The following is a 26,144-nucleotide window of genomic DNA, read 5'->3' as shown; positions in this document are numbered from 1 at the left end:
ATTCTTCTGACTAAAGTTGTTTTCATCCACTTTTTCGTTTGCGTTTTTGTGATATAGTGCAGTGTAGTGATTAAATACGGTGATTAAGTGATATTATTGGGAGCTTGTCGCGATGCATGACCAAACTGGAGCCTGTCCTTCTGTATTGGGGTCTTACAGGGATGACTGAGCGCCGCTACAACTGTTTATTATGCATAAATAGGTGAGTGATTCTCCTTTGCTTTGAGTGCAATATTGTGAGAGCGAATTATTACGAATATAACTATATTAATTGAGCTTTGGGCTACTTAGCTGATTTAGATACAAATACGAGGTCAGGGTTTACACGCTGTGATGTGCTTTCCATTTCTTTCCTTGTTTTTTTTTCCCCTCTCGTTAGGTGATATTTATTTTTCCGCATCGATACACGTTTAGATGTGCACGATTGTTTTCTCAATTATCTGACCGCGAACGTCAGTGGGAGTGGGTATATAATCAGGATGAGATAATTGTAGATAGCTGTACAATAATTTACTGCTGGGACAGTGAGTGGAGAGATGAAATGAGAAAAAGAGAGAGAAATAATAATGGAAAAAAAAAAAAAAAACTGAACTATTATGGGCACGAAATCACGCTGCACACATTTGGGTCATTTTCGGACTTACTGGGGGTAGCGGCGACTGGCTACTCCAGGGCTGCTAACTTGCGACCCTTCTGGGGCTAAATTCGGGCATAGAATGGAATAATCTCTTTACATAAAAGTGACTCAAGGTTCGTTTGGCTTTTTTTTTTATCACGTTGACGATTATTCATTAATTTCTTTTACTTCCTTCGTTCTTTTCACGCGAACGGGCATAGGAGATATGCTAGGTAAATACTTTTATCTTACCGCTGGGCTGAGACCACGGGCTGCGCTTCCTCCGCGTCCCTTGGTACGGAACTTGGCGATGGCCTGCTCGGCGAGGTCTGCTCTTTCCTCGGCTTCTTCGAGCTCCTGTTGTGCCTTGCGGAACTTGGCAAGGTTGAGGGCTGCGATTTCCTCGGCCTCCTCGATCTGCCTCTTGTACGTCTTGATCTTCTGCTGCAGTTTGTCGACCAGGTCTTGCATGCGCTCGTGGTTCTTGCGGTCCTCGTCGGCCTGCGTGAAACAAGTAGACGCGCGTTAACAAACGAACCCAATCGAATTTTGCTTTTGAATATTTCTGATCGACCGACTTATCCAAACTGTCAATATCGAACTCACCTGGAAGCTGAGCTCCTTGATGCGGCGCTCGGACTTGCGCAGGTTCTTCTGGGCGTCGGCGTGCCTCCTCTGTTCTCCGTCAAGTTCGTTCTCCAGTTCGCGGACTCGTTGTTCCAGTTTCTGGATCGCCTTCTTTCCTCCCTTAAGGGCGTTGGCCTCGGCTTCGTCAAGACGGACCTGGAGCTCCTTGATCTGGGTCTCAAGTGCCTTGCGTAGTTTCTCTTGGGTCTGAGCGTGGTCTTGTTCGGCCCTGAGTTCGTCGGCGAGTCTTGCCGCGTCTACCATTGCCTTCTTGGCCTTCTCCTCGGAGTTCTTGGCTTCGTTGAGAAGCTCGTCAAGGTCGGACTACAAGTAAACGTGGACAGTGTGAAATTTCTAACGCTGACAATCACCATACAAAAGGCTAAAAACGGTCGGAATGTTACTCACGTGCAGGGTCTGGAGTTCACTCTCGAGTTTCCTCTTGGCGGCGGAAATTGAGGCGTTCTGTGCGCCGAGCTCGTTCAACTGTTCGTGGGCGTCTCCAAGTTCCTGTTCGGCTTGGCGACGTCCGCGGTCAGCCTGCTCAAGGAGGGTGCGGCTCTCCTCGAGTTCGTTTTGCAGAGCGTTTGCACGACGCTCCGAGATTCCAAGGAGCTCCCTGGCGTCGTCACGGGCACGCTGTTCCTCTTCAAGGGCGGTCTGAACGTCCTTCAACTGCTGCTGGTATCTCTTGATGTTCTTCTGCGCCTCGGCGTTGGCCTTGTTCGCATGGTCAAGGGCGATCTCAAGCTCGTTGATGTCAGCCTCAAGCTTCTTCTTCATGCGAAGCGCCTCAGCCTTGCCCTTGGCTTCGGCTTCGAGGGACGCCTGCATGGAGTCGAGAGCGCGCTGGTGGTTCTTTCTGGTGTTCTCGAACTCTTCCTCCTTCTCCTGGATACGGCGGTCGATCTCCTGCCTGACCTGGCTAAGTTCAAGCTGGCTGCGGAGCACCTTGTTCTCCTCCTGTTCAAGGGCAGCTTCAGCCTCCTCAAGGGCGGCTTGAAGTTCGTCCTTCTCAGCCTCCAGGCGCTTCCTTGCCTTCTCGATCTCGTGGATGTTGCGTCCACCCTCTCCAATCTGGTCGAGGAGGTCCTTGACCTCGTCGGCGAGGTTCTTGTTCTCGCGGCGGACAGCCTCCAGCTGTTCCTGTCCCTCCTCGTAGGCACCCTTGAGCCTGAAGAGTTCCGTGCTGTAGTTGCGGCACTCCTTTTGGCTGGCGTCCAGCTCGGCGGCAAGGTCGTCCACCTTGAGTTTCCATTCGCCAATGATCTTGTCGAAGGCCTTCTGCTTCTTCTCCGCGGCGTTTGCGATCGCCGTCGCACGGTCGACCTCCAGTTGAAGGTCTTCGACTTCGGTCGCAAGACGCTGCTTGGTCTTCTCGAGGGCGATGACCTTCTGGTTGAGGGATTCGATCGTCTCCTCGGCTTCGGCGAGGCGAGCCTGGAGCTTGCGCTTGGCTTCCTCGAGTTCCTCGGCCCTGGCGACACCCTCGGACTCGTACTTTGTGCGCCACAGCTGAGCCTCTGCATTCGCCTTGCTCAACTGCCTCTGGATGTCGGCCTTGCCTTCGGCCTCCTCCTCCACCTGTTCGCGGATGTTGTCCAGGTCGTGTTCCAGATTGCGGAATTTGCCAAGGAGGGTGGCACGCTCGCGGGACTCTTCGTCGGCGAGTCTCTTCGTGTCTTCGAGCTGGGTAGTCAGCGAGATCTTGATCTTTGACAGCTGGCTAACCTGGGATTCAGCCTCCTCCAGTTGACGGAGCAGGTCGCTGTTCTCAATCGACAGCTTCTTCTTTGCGGCGTCAAAGTCGTTCAAGGTACGGTTGGTCTCCTCAAGTTTGCCCTGGGTTTCGTTCAGCTGGTGTTGAAGCTGCTTCGCGATCTTCTCCTGAGCAGCCTGTTTAAATAATCATTTTACGCCGTTAGTAAGACGCGAACCTGGTATCAAAGGCCAAGCAAACTTGGATCTGGTGTTGATACTGATTGCACATAAAACGGTACGATTTTAAAAATGTGCAATCCATCACCACCGCCAAGTTGACTTCAGCCACCAAAAGTTTTGTAATAATAAACGAGCGGAAGCAAGCATTTTGGGGATCACGTCACGTCACAAAGAACATTCACAGCCAATGTGCTGTCTCCTACGTTGTCCCTTGTTCATTGGCTCAAGTTTCAGAGTTCGGATCCCCCTAAATAGCATTAGTTGCGGTGCGGAAGGATCGGATCATTCGGGGTTACCTTCTCGTTTGTAAGATGGTCGACTCCGGCGCGAAGATCGTTCAGCTCGCTGAAGTACTGCACCTTCTCTTTCTCGGCCCTGTTTTGTGTGACATGGAATGGAAACGACGAAAAACGTTAGAGACAGATTAACCGCAATCAATGAGCGCAAGGCGATACATTGAAGTTTTTTGTGGAAACTGAAAATCGTATTATTCACTTGTCGAGCTTCATTGGTTCAATTCACGACCGAACAATAGATGACAGAATTGTGTGCTTCCATGCTGATAGTGACGACGTAAGATTGAGGGTAAAACAAACAAATGGTATTCAGGGACCGGGGGACATTTTCAGTCTACCTTCTCCCTTGCTACTAGATCGATGGCTCCGCGAGCGTTGTTCAACTCTTGGTGTATATCGGCACGGCCCTTATCGGCCCTGGTCAGAAATTTTTAACAAAATTTACAACATAGCTTCAAAACTACGTCCCACGGATATTAGATATTACTCTAAATCGCGGTTTGGTACGCAATGCAATACCTCCCCCCCAATCTGACATCAGGATGCAAAGCACTCACCTAGCCTTCAGCTTGTTGAGAGTGTCGATCTGTTCTCCCATCTCGGCTACGGCGTCATTGTGCTTCTTGCGAAGGTTGGCCAATGATCCCTCGTGCTGGATGTTGGCCTCCTCGAGGTCCCTGCGGAGTTTGCTCAGCTCGGCCTCGCGCTTCTTGTTGAGCTCGATCTGAGCGGATGTGGCACCACCAGCTTCCTCGAGGCGTTCGCCAAGCTCTTCAAGCTCGCGGGCCAAGTCGCTGCGTTGCTTCTCAGCCTTGGCGCGAGCTTGTCGCTCGGCTTCAACCTGTTAACAGGTAGGCACATAACAAGTGATTCCCCGGATGAAAATGTCGGTTCAGATTCGTTGATGGTCCCACTCCGCCACTTACCTCTTCTTCGAGCTCCTCAATGCGGGCCTGGAGCTCCTTGATCTGTTTCTGGAGCTTGCCAACAAGGGACTGTTCGTCCTCGAGCTTGGCGGTCAGGGATGAAAGTTCCTTGTCCTTGCGCTGGATGGTCTGTTCAAGTTCCTTCTTGTTCCTCTCAAGGTCGGCAACAGCCTCCTGGGTGAGTTTCAGGTCTCCCTCAACCTTCCTCTTGGTCTTTTCTACGTCTCCGCTGCAAGGTGCGAGGTAGACGTTCAAAGTGAAAAGTTCGCATTTCTGTTAACTATAAGTTGGAGAATAGTTAAATATCGACTTACCGGAGTTTCTTCTCGCGTTCCAGAGAGTCTTCGAGTTCATCCAGGGTCTGTTCAAGCTTGGCCTTCACCTTGTTGAGGTGGTTGACCTTGTCTTCAGCAGCCTGGAGTTCCTCAGCAGTCTTCTGGTTGACCTCACCCTGGTTCTTCTTCTCCTTGTTGAGCTTGTTGATAAGCTCATCCTGGTGTGCAATCTCGTCGTTGAGATTGCGGATCTGGTGGTCCTTGGTCGCCTTGTCCTGCTCGGACTTTTGTACTGTCAATTCCAAGTCTTCGATATCCTTCTTCAGCCCGGACACCTCCTGTTCCAGTTTCTTCTTGTTCTGGAAAAGCTGGTTCCTGGCTTCCTCTTCTGACTGCAGTCTGTCAGCAATGTCCTGTGGGGATAGAGCCATTCACCGTTAGTCAAAACCCCTCTTCAAAAAATTTCAAACACTTCTAAACTGTAAACCGTGCAACACCTTCGCGAGTCCCGACCACTCAGTGCTTCATCAGTGGTCATGATCAAATACCAAAGTTCCGAAAGTGGGCGAGCAAATAAGTTGGACCAGTGTCAATCACTTGTTGCTATCGCAGCTGACGTCGGGCATCGCGACGGGAATTCGTAGACCGCAGGTATGATTAGTTTGAGATAGAAAAAGAAAAGTATTCACGAGTCGAGTCTGTCCCAGGATCTATTAGACACGAGGTCGGATGACGCACGGGCGATTTTTAATATAAATACGCTACACCTGTTTCCCTGGCCCTCCTCAGCGTTGGCTTTGGAGAGGCAACGCCCACGTTTAATAATCTGGAATCTAGGGAGATTATATTTAGACCGCGCCACCCTCCCCCTACCCCTCCTATGGCCCCTTCATCATCCCCCCGCGTTTCGTTCCTCGCCGTAAATGGTTTCGTTTACTTGAGGTAACTCCATGGCGGCTTGGTATAATAAAGTAGGTTCCCTGGATATTGGCCACTCGTGCCGGGGGGACCCCCGGTTCTTCTTGAGGGCAACTGCAGGATACATAAATTTACTTTCCCTGTGCCGGTGTTAAAGTGGGCCAATCTGATAACGCTTCAGGTTAGTTTATAGATCCGAGAGTGAGCTCCTTAGCTTTTAATAGGTTGTTAAAAAATACGAGACCAATGTCTCACCTCAGTTAACCGGAGTGATACGACGATACCTTCTCTGATTACTGTCAATCTATACTATATCGTATAACGTATCTATGAGGGCTGTGCAACGTCAAGTTCTAGCAAATCTTTACTTTGACTCATGAGCATAGTTTATTTATCATCCTGAACGTCGGTAGCGGGATATTTTTTTTCAAACGAGAAGATTTAAACATTTCCAAATTATACATTTTTTTTTATTTATTATTTTTTGTTTCTTTTTTTTTTTTGTTTTGGGAATGTGGCCAGATAATCTCCAGAGCGAAACGGAGAAGCTACTCGACGTTAAGCAGAGTTTTCTTGTTATTAATTATAGCCGTATCCCTCCGTTGATTCGCGGAATTTGGCAGCTGTAAGTTTTAAACCAACACTCGAGTGAGTAACGCACACCGCGTTATTTATTTCCTTCCGCCTTTTTTTTTTTTTTTTTGTTTTGCTTTCATCCCATTTCTGTAGGTCCAACTCTTGATATGATTTCTGCAGTGCTATTTTCACGTATCCCAAATATTTTAAACTCAGTGACTAACCTCCAGTATATTATTATCATTCTTTTTTATTACGCACCGAGTCTCGACGACATGTGTGTGTGCGAGTGTGTGTGTGTTTTTTTTCGTCTTTAATTTTTCTCTTCGTCTAACGCGGAATTTTTTTCATACTGGAATCCAGACCATATCAAGTTTCTCATGTCTGAAACGTTGACTGACCAAAAAAGATACTTTTGCTACGTACACAGGCGCACTCTTAAACGTCGTATTCGTGTTCCTTGTATAAATTTAGATCCAATTACCGCTACGTGTTTCCGGTCTACCGGAATTTCCCTATGTCGAGTCGTGCAGCTGCTTAATAATAATTATTCACCCTGGTCGATTTCACTTCCAAACTGATTGATATCCCGTGATTAAGTACTGCAGGTACGCCCAAGAACACGTTAATAGAATTCGGAATATGCAAAAATTTTCGTATCGTTTTAAAAATTATTGAAAAAAAATGATATTCCACTTATCACCATTGGAGAACGAGAATAATAATAAGAATAATAAGAATAATGATAATTGAACTGGCATGACTTACCTGGAGTTGAGACTCGAGGTCGACCTTTTGGGCGGCGAGCTTGATCGACTTCTCCTGGAACTCGGAGAGGGATCCCTTCTCTCCCTCGAGTTGACGAAGGAGGTCGGTCTTCTCGCTGAGGAGTTTGCTGTTAAGGGCCTCGAGTTCTTTGCGAGCCTTCTCCTCTCGTTCGAAGGCTTCCTGCGCTCTGGTCGCCTTCTCTTCCCATTTCTGTAAGGACAATTCAAGCCTGTCACCGTCACCGTTCACCAGCGAGGTCTGAGCGTTCTCCAGCACTGCGGTATCTCCCATATTTATTTTATTCTTTCTTCCTTTTCGTTTTTATATCGTATTGCTCGAGTTTACCGATCACAGGTCAATCAGTGTATTGTTTTATTCGAAATACAATAAAAGCTCAGTATTGAAGACCTTTGCTCGAAGTTTATCGACAAATTTCTCTTTCTATCGTTTCGCGTTCACTTTCTAGTCTAGGGTCGTCGTGGGTCGTATATTTGATGCTGGATAATGATTTGTTCAAAAGTGAGAATCGCGTCGTGTGTAATTGTACTCCTAGACTTCGAAGGGTGCAGGTATGATATTGCGAGGGGTCAAGAAATGGTCAATTAAGTACACTGTATCGGTCTGTTGGTTGGTCAGTTCCAGTCTCCAAGTCTCGATCCCGTCCCGTATTACAGTACTCAGGTTTCGCTCGTCCGTGTTACGAATTCGCGTCCCTCGCTCAAGGCACCATGGGGTGGGTGACTCGCGATCGCGTTCTCAACTGGACCGAGTTTCCGCGAGTCTCAACTTTTCTACCCAAAATCTAAACCTGCGTGGGCCGGCGTCCCCTCCTCGACCCCTTCCAGCCTCATACCCTTCGCTCCACTCTTCCTGCCTCCCTGCCTCCCTGCCTACCAGCGATGAAGATGAGACCGTTTCATAAAAATATTTATAACCAATGCATAGAGACTGCGCTGGAGGGGAAACCCTGGTATCCGGAGTGGGAATGTGGGGGGCTATAAATACGATATTCTTCGCTCCAGAACCCGCTCCGAAAGGCTCCAGCCTCAGCAAAAACCTCCGCCGATCGTTAAGCGGTCAACAGGGAAAGAGAGAAAGAGATCAGGTGGCACTAAACCAGCCGTGAAACCAAGATCTTCCGGATCTTTGGAATAACTTGGGGAATTCGGAAAAGATTCCTGGTTCACCGGTCTTAATAATAGACGGACGGTGTAAAACCTACTCAACTATCGATGTGGTAGGTGTATAGGCTTACAAATGTTACATCCAACAACGAGCAAAGGTATAATCGGAATGTATATTTATGAAGAAATATTTTTGGGCATGGGATAGCCTTCGCTTCGTCGGCAATGAATCACTGACGCTTGACTCTTGACGTGAAATACCGCAGAGTTTCCATGAGCTGGTGGTGCAATAAATTTCTTTATCCAAAATGGCTGATCAGGTATAATGTACTCACGGCAAGCTCGTCCTCGATTCTGGTAGCGTTGAGGAGGGGCTTGACCTTCTGCCAAAGCTTCCACCACGGCCAGGTACGAAGTTGGAGGTATTTGCGGAGGTTGCGCTGGACGACTTGGAGTGCAAGACGTTGCTCTTGCAATTTCTTGTAATCCTTGCGCGTCAGGTAACCCCTGACGAATGCTTGCATCCAGGATACGATCTTGCTGAGACGCTCGTCACGAAGTTCTTCCATCTGACCCAAGACTCCAGCACGGAAGAAGACCTGTTTGATTTTTCGATGAAGGAGAGAAAAAAAAAAAAAATCCCCGCATTAGAGATGGCTGTCTCAGTTCTAGATTTACTTGAAATTCACAAAATTCACGTGCAGCTTGAGGATCTTCGTTAGAGTTTGCTTTTCAAATTAGGAAGCGTGAAACGAGAATCAGAAGCTGGAAGAAATTCCACGTAGTTTGTTCCAAACTCGTTTCAAATTAGTTTTCATTCCGACGTGTTATTTTTAGTTGGGGATGTCTGGTCGGTCAGTTACGAATACGTATAAATATAGACGTGTAACAACCTATACATGTTCAACTGTCGAATCTCGAGGAAATCTTTACCGTATGATTTTCAAATGAAAAAGGAAAGACACACTTTTCCACTACAATCTGTGCTTTTTATTCTTCCAGAAATGTCTGCGTCGACAAAGGGTGAACAACGATGAATTGTTTGTGTTCTTTGAATTTTGGCAAGACCGCAACAGCATCTGTTTGAACGACGAGGACTTCGAAGAGATTCGAGGTGAATAATCATTCTTAAAATAGTAGCATTGGTGCTCGTTATTTATATGTTTTGTTAACGCGCCGGGTATTCTTACATGGAATACTATCACAAGAATTCCACAAAATTTTACGCAGTTACGTAAATTATTAAGAATCCTAGGCGGGGGATGCAGTGTTATTACAGTAGCGCAACGAGAGGTCCAAAGGATTTGGTACCTTGGTAAGACCCAAACGGTACTGATCTGGCTCCAGGTTGATATTTTCCAGGATGATCTGCGCGGCCTTTTTCGGCTCGCAGGGGTCTTTGATAAGGTGGGCGCACAGAATTTTGTATCTGCGTTGGACACCAGAGCACATAATGTCAGAAAACGGAGCAATAAATACGGTTTGTTAGATAAGAACAATTCGATTCGTGATATGTACTTTCACGATGCGTGTTTACATCTAAAAATGTAACATATGGTATTCATGTACACGTCATGTGTTAGTTGTTGGTTCGCCGGATCATCCAACGTGCATCGTGAAGAACCGGCGAAAAATATTATCCACCTGTATTGTATTAGCCACATCGAGAAAAATCACCGAGACATTTGCTTCCCTTTACATGATTCATCGACCTACAAAGCAACGCAGGGATTCTCGAGATGTGCCAAAAGACATTACTTCATCAATCGTACTATGATCCAAATTGGCTAATATTTCATCTCGTAAATCCCCTACGTCCGCATTGTGCGTGATTACAATTTGGTTAAACATACATGGGGTTTAGGAATACGAAACGAGTAAAATATCGTCGTAAAGAAGTGTAATTCTGGTAAAGAATCTCGCCAAGGCTGTCTGCGTGCCCGCGTATCTTCGGCACAAATTATTGGTTCGTGAAACACATGATATAATAGGAGTGTAAGAACAACCAGGCCACACGTTTCCAAGAATAAGAAAAACGAAATAACAATAATGAAAGTAAAAAAAAAAGAGAATTCATGGACAGCTTCCCCGAGCATCGGGGATCGTTCCGACAGACGTGCCTTGGTGTGTCCCAGACGGAACTGGTCGGCATCTAAAGCGGCTGCGTCTAGAACGGCTTCGGCTGCCTTCTTCGGGTCGCTTGCAACTTTGTCGACGGCCGCGGGTGCCAGGATTTTGTATCTGGTGGACGAGAAGTATCGGGCAAACGGGTTAACACATTAGTTGCTAACGGGTCATGTGGCTATTGATATTATTTCTAAGTTGCTATCGGGATATGAGACTACGAGGTATCGGGGTCCGCGACGAATCAGCATACCAGCCATTCCCTCAGCCACCGTGGACTAGCTCTGGATACCTGCTCTATATACGAAAACGGAGAAATTCAGGGGAATGGAAAACCGGGTAAAAATTTCGCACCAGATTGGTGTAGTGGGTGACAGTGAATGACGGATGGTATCATAACGAGAGTATGTTAAATTGGGTTCGGTTTTGGCGAATCTTGGCACCGATTCACACGATAGTGTTTGTATCAGGTCAGTGATCGGATTCTTGACCTTGAGATGATTGTAAAACGATGCTTTCTCAGGCGGGGCAACAAAAATTACATCACATTAAAGGGTCACTCGTGGAGTTCATCGTTTGTAAATCGAGGAGTCATCTCAACGGAAATTCTACGTTTTAATATACGATATACGGGGCTTTGAAATAAAATTCTAGCAGTACTTGAGGGGTCTTTCAAACTAGACTAGCCTTAGTGTGACCAATTCTGTAGCTGTCGGGATCGAGACCGATCAATTCGAAGCATTTGGCTGCCCCGACTTTGGGATCCTTCTCGGCAGTCATGATGGCTGGAGCTAAGATCATGTAACTGTTTTTCAACGAAAAATTGGATTATTTGTGTGAATTTTTGCGCCCGGCTTCTTATTGCTACGAGAAAAAACATAGTCATCGAATAACGGGTAGAATCGAGTAATCTCGAATATTTTCGAAACTTACCGCAGCTTGAAGTCGGGATAGACCATCCTGTTGGGGAAACCTTTACGGCAAATACGGATTCCTTCAAGTACACCGTTACAGGTCAGCTGGTGCATCACAAGGTGGGAGTCAATGAGACCAGGCTGCTTCAATTCGTTGGGGATGATGCAACGAACGAAGTGAGGTTGGGTGGCCCTCAGGGTGGTCATCAGGTTGTTCAACTGCTCCTTGTAGGATGAAGATACGGTGGAGAAACCACCTCCCTTCTTACCACGTCCTCCCTTGCCGCCGCCAGCATCACCGCCGCCGGACTGACCAGGGTGGTCAGCGAAGATCTCGACCAGCAGTTTGTTCTGGGACTTCTTGAACTGGTCAACGACAGAGTCGTTCAACGGGTCCTTGTTCTTCTCCAGCCATCCAGTGATGTTGTAGGGTACCTGTCGGTCGGTCGATGTTGAATGTCAATTCAGTCCGAATACATTCGGAGATAATCCTGATCGTTGTACTCACGTTTCCAGCGTAGTGACCGATCGCAAAGTGGGCAGCCTGTTGGCCAGGCTTTGGAGGTTTAGGCTTCAAGAAGTTCGGGCTCTTGCCAAGATGGTTGTTGTTCAACTTCTCCTCGAAGGTCTTGTCGGTGGCTTTCGGGAACATAGACTCTTCCTCAAGGATGGAAAGGATACCCATGGGCTAGATTTTCGGGGGAAAAAGTACGGCGTTATTTTTTCTCCAACTTATCCTAGTCTTGCCTAGTCCCTGACTGTAAATATTGTCCTGTTTTTTCGACGGTAAATTTACTTCTTCTTATGCCCTTTAGTCTAGTTTACTCAAAAATCAGCCCTTCGAAGGCAATAAATTCACTTGTAAGTTACAAAGTTATACGCGGCAAATATTTTTACTTGAATGTTACTCTTAGAGGCGGGAACATGAAAGAATAAAAAATCTTTTGACGTCACATCCCAAACGCGATTATCTCTGTTCACAATCTCGTCATTTTCTTTACTTGTTATTTCTGATCAATTATTGCATAAATATTACCTTTATTTTTATGAAAAGTAACAAGGGTATTTAAGTAGTATCACGACTAATGCTAGCTAACGACTTTTTTGTCAATTAAGGTAAGAACAACTAACTTTTTGCTTTCAATGAAGGATAACTAATAACACATAATATATGTACGAGGACGGAGTGTATAGGCAAGCTGAATAATTGGCAAAACAAATTCGAAGGGTTATTAAGCAAACGGAAACTAGTTCGTGCGGCAAAGGTTATTTTTCGAAGCGATACCTTATCGATCAGGATAGATCGTCAACTGGAAATCCATTATTGAAATTGGAGAAGGTCCGTGGTATACTCTGCTCTGTTTTTTATCTCGCTCCAACACGAATGAGTAAAGTATTGTTGATATTTGTTGTTTAGATTTTGGATAAACGAGGATGGGTTCGTAAATGCAAATAAACACACAGACCACATCGACTTCTGATTAAGAGGGTTAACAACTAGGGAATAGAACGGATTGACAAATTCATTGTCGAATCCAAGGAACATAGGGTGGAACAAATGGAGCAAGAAATAGAAGTAGAAAGAGAGAGTGAGGTGGCAAGGTTCAGGTGTTGGTGCTTGTGTAAAGATACGATTGGGTAAATGTTTGATAAGTCAGACTGGTGCTACAAAAATTGACACTACCCCTATCTCCCAAACAATTTCCCCAATACCGCTGCTGCGTTGGTACGTTGGTTTGTCGGGATGACCAGGTAATTAGGAATGAAACCAGCGAAAAAACATTGTTCAGTCATAATAAGAACATGCCGAGCGGTCCTGGGTAGCGACCCTTTCTGGGTGTTTCCCATCTCAACCCCAGTACCTTCTCAATGAGATCAATGGTTTGTTGTAGATCCATGCCAAAATCGATGAAAGTCCATTCAATTCCTTCACGTTTGTACTCCTCCTGCTCGAGGATGAACATGTGGTGGTTGAAGAACTGCTGAAGTTTCTCGTTCGTAAAGTTGATGCAGAGCTGCTCGAAACTGTTGAACTGTACGGGGGACACAGAAAAGGCAAGACAGTGGTCAAATTGACTGTTTATGCCGGGCAGCATGCCGTTTAACCAGACTCATAGCAAAGAGGGCATAACCGTGATGCTGCAGTACCAGAGTTTGGATTACAAAGTTATTTGCTACTCCATTCAAGCCCCTTTTAGTCTATTTCCAGTTATGTCTGGACGACCGTAAGGGACTTTGAACTGTGGACTTGCACCTGAAATTTATAAACAAGGTGTTTCTGCTTAATGGGAATTTTTTAACGACCGCCTAGATTGAGTAGATGTCCTGTGCGATCGGGGGAACTAATTACTGACGGTCACCCTGGTGCCGTTATGGGGATCAAATTCATGTAAAAGAAGAAAGAAAAGGGGAAAGAGAGAGTGGGGAGATAGATACAGACTTAAAGACAAAACAAGGACACAACAGGGAACTAAATAAGTTTCGAACGAGGTGGATTGCAGGCCATTACCCGTGCTCGGGTAGTTTTTATACCGCGCCACCTGAGACGTACCGGTATGTGACAAATCCGATCGACGGTCCTGGTCCGGGAACTCCGAAGTGCTCAAACGTTCGACTATCATATCGTCCCAATCAAGGGGGCCAAAATTCATGCCAAGAACGATAAGACATAGTGGTGTAAAAAGATGATGATATAAGTATGACCAAACGGTGACAACGCCAAGATAAGTGATTATGAATTCACGGCGTTGCTGCGGTTGATCGATCGCAACGTCGTGGAAGTGAAACGAAAATAATAATTGAAATAAAAATAACAAGAAATGATAAGCAGTCGGAATAAATGAAAAAAGAAATTCAAAAAATACTGACAAAGCAAACAGAACGTGGTGTCGTTCAGTGGACAGTTTACATGCTGTCGTTGATAATTTAAGGACACGATAATATGTGTATGTGTAGAGACGTGAACAAGTGACATAAGCGATGTGCGAAATAAAACGGTGAAATAAATGGATTGTCAGACGCTCCGGCCTCGGCAGGGTTTGACGGAAAGCTGAGCGATGAAAATCGCTACAATGAAAACGAAATAAAGATGAAATAAAACATAAATCGAATACCATCACTCAAGCCTTCAATAAAATCGCCCAAGCTACTGCGTCTATAAAAATAGGAATCTCGGCATAATCAGTCACTCGCTGATTAATACCTTCTCAATGAGCTCGATACAAGCGAGGAGGTCCATGCCAAAGTCAATGAAGGACCATTCAATTCCTTCGCGTTTGTACTCCTCTTGCTCGAGTACAAACATGTGATGGTTGAAGAACTGCTGAAGTTTCTCATTCGTGAAGTTGATGCAGAGCTGCTCGAAGCTGTTGAACTGTTCGAGCAGAGGCAAGACAGTGGTCAAGTTTACTGCTTTATGCCAAAGATAATAAGTATTTGCCGCAGCTGCGACAAGTACTAACGGATGTCTACACATGTTTTGTACAAGTTTTCATAATACGTAATCGGGTAATATTCAACAGGATAACATTATAAAAATAATTATAATGTTCAGGGAACAAATTAGGCTCAGTATTTCGCCGCTGGCAACAATCACTGTGCCATTTGACAAGGGTGTTTTGGTGCTTTTCCAAAATTTCAGGTTCATCAGGGGTTTAGGATTTGAACTTTTGTCGCAGAATGTCACGTCGCACGAACAACAGATGTTTGAATTTGGACACCAGGCACAGCCAATTCACGTATGCTCTGCGACGGTAAAAGTTCAGGGGACGTTATTACGGGCCATCAAATCTTTCACGATGGATTGCTTGTGGGCAAGGGTCTACAAAATACTCAAGAGTGGGGTCAAGCGAGATAGAAGATGAAGAAGATGATAACAGATCGTACTTCGACCGTCTCGTTAGGTCTAGCTAGTGTTCATGAAACGTGATGCTGACGCTGGATGGCGACATCAGACATGAGATTTGCGACAGTGTAGCAAAGAACATTTTTGCTCAAGCAGCGGTGATGTGTATAATCGGCTTTTCAAAACTCCGTCCGAGCCTGTATCGCGTTCACTGTGTGTAGGGTGACAAACCTTCTCAATCAATTCAATACAGGCGAGCAAATCCATTCCGAAATCGATGAAAGCCCAATCGATTCCTTCCTTCTTGTACTCTTCTTGTTCAAGGACGAACATGTGGTGGTTAAAGAACTGTTGGAGCTTCTCGTTGGTGAAGTTGATGCAGAGTTGCTCAAAGCCGTTGAACTATGGTTATTCAACAGGGCAAACACAAGGTGAACAGGGCTATTCTCTGTGGGTGAGTAGTTGGATTTAAAGGGGCTCTGTAGAAAATTTTGCATACGATGATCCGGTTTCAGCGTGGAAAGTGAGTCGTCGGTTGTGGACAGAACCACGAGAGGAAACGAAAGTAATTCGGAACTATGTACGAAGAGACTTTCGAGTGTGTAAAAATGTGAAGTGCCACCGAAAGTCCTTTGGTCTTAGAGTGATTGCAAGAAATTCATGCTCTTGCGGATGATGATGGTAACAAATGCATTCCAAGGTGCAACTAAGGGGGTCCAAGATGCAATGGGACTGAGAGATTTTTGGGAAGTCTCGGCCACCTAAGGTAGCAAAGACGAAACAGTGTGACGAAATCGAGGGTCTACCCCTAGGGCGGGGGTACCTTTTCAATGAGTTCAATACAGGCGAGCAAGTCCATTCCGAAATCAATGAAGGCCCAGACGATTCCCTCCTTTTTGTACTCTTCTTGTTCGAGTACGAACATGTGGTGGTTAAAAAATTGCTGAAGTTTCTCGTTGGTAAAGTTGATACAGAGTTGCTCGAACCCGTTATACTATAGACATTACGAAACGACGTGAATTTTACGGGGAAGGCAATCCGATGCGAAACTATGAACGGGGATTATTCTAAAGGCAATTCTCTCAACGTCGTCCTCCTCACTTCTGATGCAGTTCAACGATGATTTATTTTGGGTTCTCCTGTGCGGGTCAAGTATGAATAACGTTTCTCAGGTGAGCGAGAACCAAAGCCGTCGACATTTCTGAGCGCGATGATATGTTTGATAGAAATCCGGTTCCCCGGTGGCGAAAATTGTTGAAGTCAACATCGAAGTGCCTTCGGCTTAGTTTCATAGCTCCCTGAATATTCTCTGACGAAATTCTAACGTCTGCCAAGGCGATTACTGACACATTGAATGTGAGAGGAGAAAAAATCAATTACTTTTTCAATTCTAATTGGCTATTGAGAGATCGCTATTAGGTTTGGCAGAGGTGAGAAATCGTTAGAATTTTCATGACTACTGGGTAACTTACGTCGAAGATTTCAAAACCAGCAATATCCAGCACACCAATGAAGTGTTGACGCTTCTGTTTGGTGTCCAGAGTCTCGTTACACTTCTTGACGAGCCATTTGAAGAGCCTGTCAAACATGGCCTTAGACATGGCACCAACGGAGTAGGCGACCTGGTCCTTGTTACGACCTTGGGTGACGAACTCGTTACCGACCTTGATTCTGGGCTTCAACAAGTTCTTGTACAAGTCAGCGCAGTCACAACCCAACAATTTGGCGACGCGCTCACCTTCCTATTGCCGACAGCAAAAAAAAAAAAGATAATTGAGGAAATGCATCATTGTGTTTTTCTCGAGATACGTTTTCACCTTATGCTAGTAGATTTACTAACCTCTGTACCGTCGGCCTCAGCCTGTTCCTCACGACCCCTCTGCTTGAATTTCATACCACCCATGTGCATAACAGCAGCGGTGATCTTGTAGATGTTGTCCTTCTCCTCTTGGGTGAAACCAAGAACGTCGAAGGCTTGCTGTCGTGGCGGAAAAAAGGTTGTTAGTCTTAACAGTTGCGGGTCTTCCAGACAAAGTGACCAGAAACGGTTAGCAGCTCATAGGGAACTTGACATTTGAATCGAACTCAAAAATTGAAGAACCATTTACAATGCTTTTCATTTTACTTATCAGTACAGAGAGCGAACTGCTTCCGGCGTGGGAAGTGATTGACATTGATTTGTTGGATTTTTTTTCCATACTTTCATAAAACAGACGTTAGAAAGAGCACAACAGAATAACACGATTTGCGCGTTAGTTTTAACAAAGCGGTAAGTATTTACAGAGCCTGAATGCTCGAGGCGTTTTTATAAGCAGCAAATATATAGAGCAGAAGCAGAGGCACAGCTTGTGTTAGGTAGCCGCTTCTATCCTGAACTTGGACTCTAAGAAAGGTAGGCAAAGTAATGAGTGTTTACTTTGAATCCATGAAATATCTCTCGATTTAGGTCCCGTAACCATATTGTTTTCTCACCAGAGTCAGTGTCTTCGTCATAGTTTATCCGATATGTGATACTAACTCTGACGGGACAGGTGTAGGAAACACACGGACTAACGGGACTTCTATCAGCTCGTCAAGGTTAAACAGTTCCAAATTATTTGGTTTTAGTCTTTTAACGCATTATCTTTTTCTTTTAATATTTTCTCATCAGCTTTATCTCGTCACCGTTTTTCTATAGCCGATTACCTTATCCATGGAACATAGAGCGTCAGCTCAATTTTTCAGGACACTGCAAAGTATGGGGTCAAACATTCTCAGGCCAGTTCAAGTAACCCAAGACCAAAATACTTGGAATTGAAGATACACAATGGGGTATAAAATCACGGAAGGTGGGATCAAGTATACGTATCTACTCGGTCAAGAAGGTATTGAGACTCGAGAGATCAAGTGTAAATCTACGAAAAGTTGAACAGAACCTCGGAACAACTTTTGCAATCGTACCTTAAAAGGGGGTCAAATATTTAAGAATTGAACAGGTCAATTTCTACAATAATTTCGTATTCAAATACTTCTATAGTGGATCATAAATCACTCGGAAGGATAAAGTGTTCATTCGGTCATCAGCAATGATTTAGAAACATTTTTTTGTTTGGGGCGACTGGGTGAGGTATCGGGGGTTTCCAATGACCAGGACTTACGTCCGTGAGTTGACATTCCTCCCCGTCGTCCATTCCTGGGATGCTGACTTTTCCCTGGGAGACGTTGTAATAGTCGTATATGTTGTCCGACAAGAAGCACATTGCTGCGGGTCATTCGATGAAAAGCATTTGGTTAATGAAGAAAAGAAAAAAAAAGAAAAATTTGGAGTCGAATCGAGTTGGAAATTATTCACGAGTGGAAGTCCCTCGAGGAACAAACGTGAATAACACACCGCGAGAACCATTCGAATGGTAGTGCAATGAATTTATGTGAGGTCAAGGGGTGGGAAATTCCTAATTGCGCGCGTTGCTGATCGGGGAACAGGAGAACGGGGTTTCTTCCATTTTGCATCTCGATTCCCCGGACCCCCGCACCCCGACAGCGGCAGCTGGGAAATGTGCAGCGGCTGGGGTGCGGGGTGCTGTTAAAGCCCGAGGATCTCACCGCTCCTTCGGACCCTCTCGTGACTGCGTCCTGCAGTACGTGTTTGCTTAACCGAGGGATCGAGGAGTCCGAAGACGTGGCGAAGTCCCCAAGGCCCACTGCGGGTCTATGGTCAAGGGACTTACATCCGTTGCCTCCATATCTTCGAGGTCGTTCACTCCCGGTATCCGAGTCTTACCCTGACTAATGTAATAGTAGTCACCGATCCTGCTGCTCAACAGCGTCATTTCTATGTTGTTGACGGTGTTGGTGGTTTGTTTGTTTGTTTGGTTCGTTGGTTGGTTGGTTGATTGGTTGGTCGGATTTTGTGTTTCATACGAGAGTCACACACACAAAGAATACGGTTAGCTATATTCGTGTATATTTATAAACAGAATAGAGGCGGGGCTAACTGATTGTAAGTTGAGTAATAACGGTGTAAGAAGATGATTAGTGACATTGTGAAGATACATTATATTACAGAGATAGAATAGATAGAGATGGATAGATCCAAGTTATTTACAATTAGCTGAAAAGAAGAATGAGATAGTTGAATGCGTAGTATAGTACAGTAGAGAGTAAAGTGTAGTCACGCTCCTGCAGATTTTCAGTCATCCTACAAAGCGTGACTTGATTTTCAAGTAATTAAAATTCCGGTTTCAGGTATGTTAAAAAAAAAACAGGAAAAAGCTGCAGATGCGTGACTAAGAGATGAAATTACGTAGATCCGCTTTCCAGGGGTGGAACTACTCGTGAGTAAATGAGAAGAGTGACAGTACAGAGAGATAGAGAAACAAATATGGATGGGAAGGAGGCGACAAACTGGTTGTGAAGATTTGGTAGTGCGTGCGTCAGAGCGAGAATGGCAGCGAGTGAGAACGGGAAGCACGGAACATCCTGGCAAGAGGCGCCAGAAGTAAGTGAGCTCCTGAATGGCGCGTGTCTGCGATTGGCCATTTGAGAGGTGTATTTTACAGTGGGATACAGAGCTCACTTCACCCCATGCACTTACGTCGGTAACGAGGAGTTCCTCGCCGTCGTCGAGGCCGGGGATTGAGGTCTTTCCTTGTGATACAAAGTGGTAGTCTCGCACGTTGTTCGACAACAGCAACATCTCTGTGCGGGAAATCAAACATGCAGGCACTTCTAATATCACCGTATCAGATACACTTTACGGTTTTTTGGGTCTTTTTCCTCATTGCGACTGTATACGACAGTAGAAGATGGAAGCGGGACCAAAGTACACTGACTAATCACCTTTTCGATTGCGCTGGTCAGTGACATGTAAGGTATAGAAACATAAATTTTTTCAATCCAATCACAGCGATTCGTCAGTGCATTTTGGTGAAGCTTTTTTTGAAATAGATCGTAGCCCCGTTTCTAAGGGGATTTATGGCGGTTGTAATGTCTCGCGACAAATCATCGAGTGAAAAATCGTCGAGCTTCATCCAACTCTGCAATTGTCGATTCCATACTAGATCCTACGGTAGAGAGGGAATATCTACAAGGTCACACCGGGTCACACTACATCACACTGGGCTGTACACTGGGATTAAAACAAACACGCCACGGTAGCCGTGGTCCTCGTCCACGACAAAAAATGGACAAGTGGTTCAGCCGTTTAACGGCTTCAGGTTGGCTGTACGGGGATCGGGCTAACAAATATAAAAACGGAAAAATTAACATAAACGGAAACGGAAACGGAACAGGTGTTCCTGCGATTGGCGAATGAAGCCTTACGTCGGTCAGTTGACATTCCTCGCCATCATCCATGCCAGGAATAGTTGTCTTTCCCTGAGAGACGAAGTAGTAGTCGTTGACGTTGTTGGACAAAAGGCAATTCTCTAGGAAAGAAGATTAGGAAATAGCTAAATTATAATCGTCGAGTTATGAAGTCCACCGTTACTTTGATGCACGACGATCGGCTCTCGGGTTGAGTTACACTCCTCTTCGTAGCCCACCTTTCAAAATTCTTATTCAACCCTATTACACGGCTAATGGGTTGGTTCAGGGAGGATTTAAACGACCACGGGAAAGGGTTCCTGGCTTTCAGCCGAAATATTGTGAGTGATTGTGTGTGCGTGTGTAGTGTGTAGTATGTAAGTATAGTTCAAATACTGCGAAATGCAGTCCAATCGATGATGATTCGAATGACACGTAGCCGGACCTAATTCTGAGGAGATCCAAGGGTGGAATAATATATACTCACGCTTAAGGCCGTTGACGGATCCAGACATCATCTGGTAGAAGATGTGGTAGGAACGCTCCAAGCTCTGTTGGGAGATGACACGCGCCTTCTCGAGCAGATCTGCAGGGTTTCAAACGCAGGAAGAGTTATAAATTGGATTGCCTGACAGCTGGAATGCTTGACAATCGGTGGAAGACGATACTCACAAGTCTCGATGTCAGCACCAGCCAGTTTTCCAGATGGTCCAAAGTGGATACGGATGAATTTACCCTATTCACCACCATTGAATGGTAAAAATGCATTAATCCCTAAGCCCAAGGTATATACCACGTATCGTCATTGACGTAGGATCACCATGATACTTACGAAACGGGACGAGTTGTCGTTACGCACGGTCTTGGCGTTACCGAAGGCTTCAAGTACGGGATTGGTTTGGACGACCTGGTCCTCAAGAGATCCCTTCTTTTGGTTCGGGTTGTCTTCTTTCTTCGTCGAGGCACCGACGGTGGCAAAGTACGCAATTACCTTCTTCGTGTTCTCAGTCTTACCGGCTCCAGACTCACCGGTGATCAACATGGACTGATTCTCGCTGTCTGTTGGCAGAAGAAGAAAAGATGTTTACGGTGTCCGGGTTCAAGACGCCGGAAATTCGCTTCGCAACTTTGTTGCTCAGCTCTCACTTACTTGTAAGCATGTTAACGTAGGCTCCGTCAGAGATGGCGAAAATGTGAGGTGGCACTTCGCTACGCCTCTTACCACGGTACAATTTGGCACAACGCTGAGTGTAGACCGGGTACCTCTTGTAAGGATTGATGGCCACACAGAACAGGCCAGAGTAGGTCTGCGTTTGGCGATAAGAAAAAAAAGAACGTAACGAACGTTAATGTGGGTATAAGCAAAAAATTCTCACAATCAATCATGGCGTGTATCGCTCAAGTTTATATACACGTTTCTTGCAATCTTTGGGTATGATAAGTTGCGTTTTCACGGTGTTATTGATTGGGAGTCTAAAGCATTTCGTATTTTTTCAAGTGATCGCGGTTGTCCCGTGGAAACGCATCTTACAGCGCGTCACCGAAAATTTCGGTGACGTGATTATGGGTTTATTAGTTGGGCATAAAACGAAATTCAGGTCTGGTCATAGAGAGGTGGTCAAGTCTGTTGATTCCACGACTCCCCGACGCCCTTGGACTCTATAAAATGTGAAAGACAAGAAATCGTCATGGGAAATACGGTACGGGCACGTCACTGTGCTTTCGACCGGATCCTCCCTCGGCTTTGGCCGCATGCTGCTGAAACGACTGGTAAGGATGTTAAAAGAACGGCGAGACACGTTCGGTGCTTTGGCCGGATCCTCGGTAACGAGCGACAAGAATGCAAAAGAAGGCAAGGTGAGGAAGCAAAGTGAAATGTGAATCATTCGGAAAACTTCGACAAGAGTGCCCGGTTCCACGGCTTGGATTCCTTACGTAGATCAACTTGTGGTAGTAACGTTGCTTCAAGTTGTGCAGCACCGAAGCGTCGTTGAGGTATGTCAAGTTGGACATATCCTCGGCCTTCTCATACTTAGGTGGGTTAACCTGCTGCAGCTGGTCCTTCTTGAAGTCCTTAGTCTATATTCCATGGGGGGAGAAACGAAACTCCGTTAGTTGGTTCTCGAATCTTAACAACTTACGTATATCATTTTGTTGTAATATCGTTGTTTCAGGTTGTGAAGGACCGACGCCTCGTTCAGGAAGGTCAGGTCAGCCATGTCTTCGGACTTCTCGAATTTCGGAGGATTCACTTGGGCCACTTGCTCCTTGCGAAACTGTTTTGTCTGCGTGCGGTCAACGGTCGTTCTTTTATTATCAATGACATTGGAATGGTCAGGTAAGTCCTACCATTACTCCGTAAGGCTACGACGTTTCGCATCATTGAAAGATCAAGAAGATCCATAGGATAATACGCGTCGAGTTTCCAGCTCACGGCATGACTAATCTTATCCAAAGAGATCCCGAGGCATTCCGCGAACCTGGTAACGTCAATGTTGTAATTGGTCTTGAACATCTGCGAGTCGGTTTCGTTGATCGCGTGAATATTCGCGCGGTCATTGCGTAAGGCTATCCAGTGTCGCGGGGGTCTAAAAATACCCGGCCAGCACATTACGGCAATGCTGCAAGAAAGAGAGAGAGAGAGAGCGAGAAAGAGAGAGAGAGAGAGAGAGAGAGAGAGAGAGTGAGAGAGAAGGAGAGAAACGGAGCCGATCGAGGGGCTCATTTATAGTTCTCGTGCAAGTGAGTAGTAAAAGCCGCCGGTTGAGTCAGCCCTCCTCCCCTGTTAACGATCATCTCGTCATCCCGTTCCTCTCGTCCGGGTTTCTCGCTCTCCCCTAGTCTTCGGGCTAACAATAGCGCGGAGCATCGGAACGTAGGGTTTGCTGAACCATATATTGCGTAACCCATATATCTACTTTCACGTAAGGAATTTAGGATGTTGCTATAAATAAAAAACTGTGTGTTTTCAACGGCGTTCGTCGAAGATTCAAAGAATCGGAACGGATCGACGCGGACCACCGAGGCCACCGTTGTCCCTAGTTTACCGGAAGCTCTGATTATCCTCCTACCTAAGATCTATAAGCATCGTAAACATCTTTTCGTCGATCCGTCGATCGTCGCATTCAGCTGTGGCGCAATGGTTTCGGTCTACTCGGCAACCGATTTATATAAACGCGTAAGCAAATACGAGTGCCCTGCGTATGGCCGTTGGCCAGGGCAGAGCTTCGTTAGTCCCGCGGGCTATTCTGTTCTTGAAATAGAGCTCGAGGAGCCCGATACGGCGACGCCGACGCCTAGCGTCCCTCACTGCCTTCTGCTTTTTATATATAGCGTATGACCCACACCCCCCTCCCCCCCTCCCCCCTGCCGCCGACGTCCTCCCTCAATACAAGAAAGCGGATATAGACGTTCGGAGCTTGCGTAGGGGGTGCGAAAAATGACACCCCGAATCGACGGTTACGGAACGCGGCAGCCATTGCGTGTTTCGATAACAGTTGAACCGCGTATGGCTTATTAATAGCGTAAGGCTACGTACTACGGATTTTGTTACCGGCTGTCCGGACTGCCGTTTTAGGCGAGGTAAACGGGGAAAAACAATGCGCTTTCAATGAGACAAAAACAAAAAAAAAAAAGAAAACATAAACTTTCTTCCAAGTACGACGGCACGCGGAGTTTCGAACGCGTTTGAGTATTCGAACGACTTTTTACTTCCTTCTTGACGCGTGTGGAAGGGAAACGGGATTCGGGGATAGGTGTTGTTTCGATTATCTGATTACACACCTCGCCGCCAGGCAGAGATACGGAAACGACGTCGCCCTTGGTGGCCTTGATCTCTCCCAGGACGTATCCCTCCTTTTCGCAGGGTACCCAGCATGCCTTCTTCGCGTCGTAGGGCTTCGTCTGGTCGATTCTCTTCTGCTCGAGGGACACGAAGAGGTATGGGGTTGGGTCGGGGTCCTCCCCCTCCTGCTTTATTGGCTTCGGCATCTTGTTTTCCTCTTTTTTTTTATTCGCTGTTATGGATGTCCCTTAATTAATTTGGGGCGTTTTTGTTTTTCTACTTTTTCACTAAGCAGTCGTCAGTTTCGTGCGTGTTTGGCGAGCGGCGGCGGACGGACTACTTCTTGCGGCACGGTCTGGTCGGCCCTGCGAGATCACACGTAACATGCTTACATATCCTGTACAACTTCCATGATTAGGTACGATATATGCTACAGGGTACGTGTTAGCGGATAAAGTGTATTCGGGGGTGTGAAACAGTGTGCGTCTGTTTTTCTTGAGGAAGTATGTTTGGATTGAACTAGCATTCGGTGCCATCATACTCGTATCAGCTATGTTTTATCGCGCGAGTTTTTGGGTTTCAAAAAATATATAAAAAACAATCGAGTACGTATGAAAAGCACGGGTGTTATAATTAAATTTCGAGTGTTTAATTTTGCATCAACTCGTTTGACCGGTTTGGAATGCTGTCCTGTACTCCCTTGGAGCAATTCCAACCACCAATTCGAAGCAGACCCCTTTTCACCGCGTCTTTTAAACTTCCGCGTTACATTTCTCAATTCGAGCGCGATACATCCAGTCATATTGATGATCAAAAAACGAAAGATCAATTCGATCAATCTTCAAAAATTGACCCGTGACCATTGGTATTTAATCAAATCACCAAGCCGAGCTTCATAAAATGAATTTCGAGTTGATAGGTGATAATCATAGAGCGATAAGTCAAGTTCCGAAGAATAGTTCCCCGGCCCGTAGGCTTCGCTGACGTAAGTTCTTCGGTTCCATAATACGACGTGCAATTCCGTTCCGAGGTTTTAAATAACACAATCGGCACATGCGCACACTCATTTATACTGCATAGGCAACAAGATACTCGGAGAAATGTTTCCCCTCGGGATATATAATATGACAAGGGTTTGAAATGGGATGCTTTCAGGGGTTAATCTGGATATCGTTAAGCTCCTCGTCCTCTTCGACTTAGGACCCGTTTATCTCAATTCACACACTCACACACGCATACACACACACACACACACACGCACACAGAGTAGACTTGTACTCGCATGTATACGAAAAATGGCCGCGCACACACACACACTTCGTTTTTTTTTATGGTATTTTTTATTTCCAATATTGCCATTATCCAAATTCGGGAATTTGATTTTGTCAGCTTCGATTCCCGAGTACCCCGAGCACAACATACGACAACTTTTAATTCACCGAAGTTGAAGATTGATTTTTACTGCTTGATAAAGTTGGTTAATATTCTCTTTCCTGCGTTTTTTTTATTGAAGAACCGAAATTTTACTCGGAAATTCTCGCCTGGGTTAATTTTTATATACTCGAAACAATCGACGAACAGCCGTAGAGTCCTTATCAAATCGTTGATATTTCGTTACGCACGTACAATATCCCTTTTATCGTACGACGATGTCACTCTCACTGTATTAATTTTCATGTACTCCTCCAGCCGTATTCAATTATTTATTTTCATGATTAACTTATTTATTTTCCTTGATCGTTTTTACTTCAATTTCGAACGAGGCCGAATATATATTCGTATTCTTGTATATGCGTACGTGTGGTGATGTGCTTACGCGTGTGTGTATAAAAAAAAATATTTCCAGCAAATTTTTATCTTTTATTATTATAATAATATCAATTATTATTATTATTATTATTATTATTATTATTATTATTATTATTATTGTTGTTGTAGTTTAATTTTTTTTTTCTCTCTCTTCAATCAAGTACGCGTCGGCGATTATTCTTTTTTATTTATATTATTTATTTATTTATTTTTTTTTTTTTTTTTATAAATTTTTTCTATTCCTCAATATTAGCGTGTATGTGTGGGTGAAATGGAAGAGTAACCGACGTGGTGCACTTACGTTAGAGAGCCGTTCTGT

At 45.4% G+C, this 26,144-nt stretch overlaps 1 protein-coding gene across 26 annotated transcripts in view; it reads right to left on the bottom strand.

Annotated features, from left to right (window-relative positions):
• Mhc (myosin heavy chain) overlaps positions 1 to 26,144 on the bottom strand; it is a 27,662-nt gene extending 1,518 nt beyond the window's left edge. Inside the window, exons 1-24 of one of the 26 annotated variants that reach the window (XM_046626377.2) lie at positions 26,127 to 26,144; positions 24,016 to 24,381; positions 22,168 to 22,311; positions 21,383 to 21,539; positions 21,065 to 21,291; positions 20,905 to 20,968; positions 20,720 to 20,818; positions 20,251 to 20,354; positions 16,790 to 16,927; positions 16,422 to 16,691; positions 12,968 to 13,138; positions 11,614 to 11,793; positions 11,125 to 11,540; positions 10,188 to 10,308; positions 8,403 to 8,666; positions 6,944 to 7,153; positions 4,721 to 5,094; positions 4,407 to 4,635; positions 4,038 to 4,321; positions 3,481 to 3,559; positions 1,652 to 3,139; positions 1,223 to 1,567; positions 869 to 1,117; positions 645 to 699 (exon numbers count right to left, since the gene is read on the bottom strand). In XM_046626377.2, coding sequence (XP_046482333.1) covers positions 664 to 699; positions 869 to 1,117; positions 1,223 to 1,567; positions 1,652 to 3,139; positions 3,481 to 3,559; positions 4,038 to 4,321; positions 4,407 to 4,635; positions 4,721 to 5,094; positions 6,944 to 7,153; positions 8,403 to 8,666; positions 10,188 to 10,308; positions 11,125 to 11,540; positions 11,614 to 11,793; positions 12,968 to 13,138; positions 16,422 to 16,691; positions 16,790 to 16,927; positions 20,251 to 20,354; positions 20,720 to 20,818; positions 20,905 to 20,968; positions 21,065 to 21,291; positions 21,383 to 21,539; positions 22,168 to 22,311; positions 24,016 to 24,222 — 5,856 coding nt within the window. In that variant the 5' untranslated portion in view covers positions 24,223 to 24,381; positions 26,127 to 26,144 and the 3' untranslated portion in view covers positions 645 to 663. Of the gene's footprint in view, positions 1 to 644; positions 700 to 868; positions 1,118 to 1,222; positions 1,568 to 1,651; positions 3,140 to 3,480; positions 3,560 to 4,037; positions 4,322 to 4,406; positions 4,636 to 4,720; positions 5,095 to 6,943; positions 7,154 to 8,402; positions 8,667 to 9,378; positions 9,497 to 10,187; positions 10,309 to 10,878; positions 10,997 to 11,124; positions 11,541 to 11,613; positions 11,794 to 12,967; positions 13,139 to 14,307; positions 14,479 to 15,180; positions 15,352 to 16,421; positions 16,692 to 16,789; positions 16,928 to 18,086; positions 18,191 to 19,522; positions 19,627 to 20,250; positions 20,355 to 20,719; positions 20,819 to 20,904; positions 20,969 to 21,064; positions 21,292 to 21,382; positions 21,540 to 22,167; positions 22,312 to 22,373; positions 22,518 to 24,015; positions 24,382 to 26,126 lie in introns of all 26 variants that reach the window. The other 25 variants (XM_046626375.2, XM_046626361.2, XM_046626369.2 and 22 more) reach the window with 25 other exon arrangements.

Source organism: Neodiprion pinetum, chromosome 5 (genome assembly GCF_021155775.2).
Source record: "Neodiprion pinetum isolate iyNeoPine1 chromosome 5, iyNeoPine1.2, whole genome shotgun sequence".
Lineage (NCBI taxonomy): Eukaryota > Metazoa > Arthropoda > Insecta > Hymenoptera > Diprionidae > Neodiprion > Neodiprion pinetum.
The sequence above is the reverse complement of the archived record's forward strand: the minus strand, read 5'-3'. Positions and strand labels throughout refer to the sequence as shown.